Below are 6000 nucleotides of genomic sequence, written 5' to 3'. Positions count from 1 at the left end.
GTAGAGACTTCCCTGGAAGTGTTCCAAGAAATAGCTTGTGGTACTTAGTGCTGTGGGTTAGTTGACAAAGTGGTGTTTGGTCAAAGGTTGTGCTCAATGATCTTGTTCCAACTGAAATAATTTTATAATTCTGAGATTCAGAGAAAGAAATGTAGGATCTCAATCTGAAATGATCACTGCATCCTGTTTATATCCCACAGGATTTGTAAATATTAGGAAAATTGGGCCTTTGGTTAAAAAAAAAATCATAGGAACAAGGAATGCAAATTATTGGGGCTTTTTTAAAAGAAATATCAAATATTATGGTTTCTCATGAAACTTACTGTATAAAGCTCAGTTTTATTTGATGTATGCACACAACACTGTAAAGCATGTTACCAGACTCATACAAAATGAATTTGTTGTGAACAGTTCCTTTTCAGATATTAACACATATATGAACTGAGGATGATCTGAAATGCTTTAAAAATAATGTTACTGGCAATGGAATACATACATACTACAGATTTTACAGACTGTTGCATAAATGTGTTGTGAAATCAGCGTGCAAGTCAATTCAAAATGCATTTAAGAATAATTTCAGGAATTACTCTGGGTCCTTTTCCCACTGCTTATGGTTTTATGTCAAGAATTTTCTGTTGATTCATAAAGACTGTCCCTGAACATCACCTGAAAGTCACATAGACAAAAACTAAGACGTTGTGAAACTGAGGCCCTGGCCCTAGGGTAGATTTGCTCTTCAGGTCTGGTGGCTTCATTAGCATTTTACACCAGTAGGAGACTGCTAAGAGATCACACTAAGGCATTGCTAGACATCAGGAAAATTATCTCTAAAGTGTTAATTATACATCAGGCGCAGTTAGAACAAGAAATTTCTGTTATGTGCTGGTGATTTGAATGCCATTTACGTACTATTAGAATATATTCCAAGGAGGTGGAGCTGGAGTACAGTTAGGACACATAACAAAGTGACTCCAAGAGCAAGAGCAAGACATTTAAGTACTATTGAGCATTATGAACTCTGCCTGGAGACAACTGAATGAAATTTATATAGTATCTAGAAGTTACAATTCTTTGAATGCACATTGTTCCAGTAAAATGGTTACAAGTGGCCTGGTTTTTCACTGGTTGGAGAGAACACAAACACAGTTATAGGAAGGTAGATTTAGAGGCCGTAGGACATCTAGTACAGAAGAATGAAAAAATGTTTCAAGAAAAATCAAGAGTAACTATTTCTATGTGAAAGATGCTTTTCTTCCCAGACAGCAGAAGTGCCTGATGTTTGAGAGAGACACATGCTGTGAGATGGTATCTCTCCTGGAATTAATGGTACTCAAGATAGTGTTTAAGAACAATTCCTGACAGACTAGTGCTTCAAGTCCTGGTGAATCTCAGTCTGATCTCATCTGCTTCATTTTACATACTGCACCTGGAAACCTCATCAAACCTGAATGAGCTAAACCCATGCGTTCCATTTCAGCCATAATGCTCTTAGCAACAGTGCTCAAGTGCACTGATGACACAGAGCTGTGTGGAGTGGTTGATACCTGCTGACCTGCTGGGAAGCAGCTCTGAGGAGAAGGACCTGAGAGTCCTGGTGGACAACGAGCTGTCCATGAGCCAGCAGGGTGCCGTGATGGGCAGGAAGGCCAATGGTATGCTGGGGTGCATTAGGAACAGCATTGCCAGCTGATCCAGAGGTGATCTTGCCCCTCTACTCAGCCCTGGTGAGGCCACATCTGGAGTGCCGTGTCAAGTCCTCAATACAAGAGAGACATGGAGCTTCCAGAGATGGTCCAGTGGAGGGCAACAAAGGTGATTGAGGGGCTGGAGCATCTCTCTTATGAGGACAGGCTGAGGGAGCCAGGCCTGTGAGCCTTGAGAAGGGAGAAGAGATAACTGAGGGGACTTTAAAATGTTTATAAGTGCCTGAAGGGAAGCTGTCAAGAAAATGGAGCCAGGCTCTTCTCGGTGATGCCAAGCAAATAGGACAAGACACAACAGGCAGAAACTGAGGCACAGGAAGTTCCCCCTGAATGTCAGGAATGCCTTCTTTACTGTGTAAGTGACCATGGACTGGAACAGATTTCCCAGAGGAATTGTGGAACCTCCCTCAATGGAGCTATTCTAGAACTGTCTGGATGCAATCCTGTGCCATGTCCTCTGGGATGACCCTGTTTGAGCATGGAGGTTGGACCAGATGATCCAATGTGGTCCCTCTCAGCCTGAGCCAGTCTGTGATATTGCTTTGCACTTCAAGAGCTTGATTCACTGATGTTGTTGTTAAAAACATCAGTGAATTAAACTCCTCTCGGCCCGTTGAAAAGCATTTGGTGAACTTGGTAAAAGGAAAACTACTTTGAAAAGAAGTATCTTTTCAAGGTAACTTAAAAAAATATTAAAGCTACCTATTCTAGTAGGTATCATCCAACAGCAGAAAAACTTTCTTTGCAAAGAACAAAGGTTTTTCAGTGTTGTGAAAGTCCAGTGCCACACTATAGCTAAACCATGGACCCACAGTAGGATGAGATTCAAGCCAACCTTGATCCACAAAAAGCAAGATAACTTGGCTTTTCTGTAATCTTCTATGTTGACTAGTTTCCACGGGCTCTGTTTCATCTTGGAGGCCATGGATAAAGTCCCAGTCTCTGTGGCAGAGCAGAACAAGAGTGTGTCTGTCTCAGCCCTCCTCGTGCTGGCAGTGCTGTGCCACCAGCAGTGACAAAGGCACGCAGCAGTGTGCGGCCCTTTACCCAGGCCGTGAGGAAGGGTGAGCTGCAGGAAGGCTCTGGAACCACAGCTCTTCCCGGAGCTCTGCCATCCCCAGTAGTCTCAAGGATAGATAGAGAAGCTGGAGCCTGGAGAGAGATGTTGGCTGTGGATGTTGTCAGTCGTTTTGCTTATCACTGCAAGGCACTTTTATGTCTCTAGTCAACAGTAAAAGCTTAAATGTAGCCAAGTTTGCTGCAATAAAATAAACAGTTCTGACACAGAAGGGAACAAACTTGAGCACAGTACAGTGCAACCACCCAGGAGTTTTGCTGGTTTCATTTCCCAGCGTTTCTGCAGTCTGGCAGCCTGGAGATCAAAATGCATAAAATAAAGGATAACATTAAGTAAAATATCTTACGAAGATCATATAAGATTTCATCACAGAAGCGACTTTGAAGAACGAATGTCTACAAACGTTCCCATGGTGTGAAGACCTTTGAATACGCAATATGTGTAATACCTGCGTGTGCAGTAACAGTGCACAGCCTGTATACATGAACTCACACGTATATACATGACTCACAGGTGAAAACTAAAATAAGAGATGCATAGCCCAAGTGCGGGCTGCACGTCGGGCGAGCGGTCGGAGGGTGGAGTGAGAGGGACGGGCTGGCCGGCTCTGGCAGGCTCTGGCTCTGGCTCTCCGCGCCGGGCGGGCGGGCAGCCCGGCACTTTCCTTTTCGGCGCGGGGAGGAGCGGCAGCTGCGCAGGCGTTGCTCGCACCCTGTTGATTAGTCAGTGCTGGGATGGCGCTTCCTGGGCCAGGCGCGGCGGCGGCGGCGGGCGGCCCCAGCCGGTCCCGGGGGGCGGCGGGAGCAGCAGCAGCCGCAGAGGCAGCAGCAGCCGCCGCAGCAGCAGCGGGCGCCCGGCGGGCCTCCCCCTCTGCCTAGCCCCGCGCGTCCCGGACGCCTGGCGCGGAGCGAGCCCCGCTCCTTCCCTCCCTCCCGGCGCCCCCTCCGCCGCCCGCCCCGCTGGCAGCCGCCCCGCCGGGTGGGAGCACCCCTCCGGCGCTGCCTGTCTGGCTGCTCCCTCCCCTCCCGGGCCGGGAAGATGGACCCCGGCCCGCCGCTGGGCTGCAGCCTCAAGGACGTGAAGTGGAGCGCGGTGGCCGTGCCCCTGGACCTGCTCGTCAGCACCTACCGGCTGCCCCAGATCGCCCGGCTGGACAGCGGTGCGTGGGGCGGGGAGCGGGGCCGGGCGGGCGCCGGGCTGCGGGCGGGCTGCCGGACGCGGTGCCGGGAGCGCCCCGCGGCTCCCGGGAGCGCTCTGGGTCTGGATGTGGATGTGCCGCTGCCGGGGCTCGGTGCGAGGCTCCCGCTCGCCGCGGGGTCCGCGCGTTGCTGTGCGCCCACACACATATCTGGGTGCTGTGCCCCCTCCGTGGGTGCGGAGGGCAGCTCGGTGCAGCCGGTGTGCTGTCAGCAGCCTGCCCCGCTGAGAGAGGTCCTCGCCCTCCCAATTCAGCGTGGAAGGGCACTTTCAGCACTGGTGTTTTGATGAAGTGATGCTACAACAAGGCCAAATAAGAAGGCATACAAAATAGCCAAGTGGGCTAAATCCCTTGTGTTACAATTCCCTAAGAAGGCCACGGACATGTAAAAAAAAAAAAAAAAGGAGTACGTATGAAGCCTTTTTAGTCTCCAGATAACTTTTTATTACAGTTCACTTGGGTGCTCACCTACCGTTTCCAAGTGTGCAGCTTTTTGTTTACTCCAGGAAATATGAATCAGGTCTGACAGAACAGCTATGACAGCACCGTTTTACCGTTCCTAGATCCATGCCTTGAAAAGTAATGTGTCGGTGCAGAGAACCAGGGAAATATGGGAATTTTTTTATAAAGGCTCAGACAGCTGCTTTGTAATAATGTGTATGTGCATTGCATGGTAGCTCCATGAAAACTGTCCAGCTCTCTAAAGGAATGCCAAAGGTAACTCAGAAATTGGAAAAAAAAATCTAGGCTTTATAATTCATTAGCTTATGAAGTCACCGCGTACTTTTATGATATAATAGAACAGTTATTGATTTATCAAGTTTTGTATTGATTTGGAAAATTAAAAATGAGCACAGGCGTTATCCTCTGTTACTTCCCAGTGTACAGGTCAAGACCAAGACTGTTTTATTACTTAGCTGCAATTTCCATACTGCAGTGATGATTTTTGACTTTGCCCCTGGATTATGCAGTATTTTTCCTTTCACTCGTAGTACTTCCTCAGAGCTGGCACTCAGGAGCAGGTTAAAGAAAAGGGGTTTTTTTTGCTTTTTTTAACTGCATCTGGCTGTTCATCATACTGTCAAATGTATGTTGTCCTGTGAGAATGGCAAAGCTGGTATGTTAAGTAGTTCCTCGTGGTAAAACCTCCTGTCACTAGGAGCAGCTAAGATGGCCTCCAGTGACTGCACTTAAGGCTGTTGATTTACTTGAGGCTCCTGGCACTGATTCAGGCTCTAACAGGATGTATATATATTGATGACTTATTAATTTCCCTCTCTGTGTGTTGTGCCTCCATATCTCCCCGCTCCTCTTGTCTTTCTTCGTTGGAAGGTACCTGAAAAAGCTTTGTGAGTAGAGAAAGTTTATGGGTTTTGAAGCAGGCAGCTGTTGGGGTTTTTCTCGAGGGGGAGTCCTTGTGTTGGAGCTGTTGATGGGAATATCCCATAATTGTTGGGGAGACAAAAATATTGTGGCTTTTGTGCGAAGGCTTCTTTGTCCTGTGTGCCACATTGAAGAGCATATGCACAGGCAAGTGGATGTAAACAGACGTGAGCTCTTCTGCCCATGGCCTGAGATGGCCAGACAGGAGGCAGCTGTTGGTGTGGGTGTCCTGCTGCAGTGGTTCAGCCCTGCACTAAGCCCTGCCAGGAGGCAGGCTCAGGTGGGGCTCTGTGTGAAGGGCTTCTGCTTGGAGCTGATTTAGGTCTGCCCGGTTCAGCAGCTCATGGCTCTGGTTTTACCTACTCAAATGGATGTACTTTTAACTTGGGGCACTACAGACAGCAGACAAATCAATATTTTATAAAGAACGTAGACGCCATGGTCTTGGGGATAGGAAGAGAATGCTTTTCCCTTTTCCAGAGAAGCTTGTCTTGCAGTAAGAGAAAGCAGCCATGAATCAGTGCATAGCCTTCTAAAGGAGGAAAGTTGGGAGTGTGCAATGCTTGTGGAATTGACTGGAGCACGAGCTTTGGCGGGGTGGTTGTTCTGCATCCCAGTTCTTGTCTTGCAAGGTT

General features: G+C 48.0%; 1 protein-coding gene across 1 annotated transcript in view; it reads left to right on the top strand.

Moving 5' to 3' along the window:
- The first annotated feature begins 3809 nt into the window (after positions 1-3809).
- GAREM1 (GRB2 associated regulator of MAPK1 subtype 1) overlaps positions 3810-6000 on the top strand; it is a 99040-nt gene continuing 96849 nt past the window's right edge. Inside the window, exon 1 of the mRNA XM_058039170.1 lies at positions 3810-3943. Coding sequence (XP_057895153.1) covers positions 3823-3943 — 121 coding nt within the window. The 5' untranslated portion in view covers positions 3810-3822. The remainder of the gene's footprint in view (positions 3944-6000) is intronic.

Source organism: Melospiza georgiana, chromosome 1 (genome assembly GCF_028018845.1).
Source record: "Melospiza georgiana isolate bMelGeo1 chromosome 1, bMelGeo1.pri, whole genome shotgun sequence".
NCBI classification, from domain to species: Eukaryota; Metazoa; Chordata; class Aves; order Passeriformes; family Passerellidae; genus Melospiza; species Melospiza georgiana.
The sequence above is the reverse complement of the archived record's forward strand: the minus strand, read 5'-3'. Positions and strand labels throughout refer to the sequence as shown.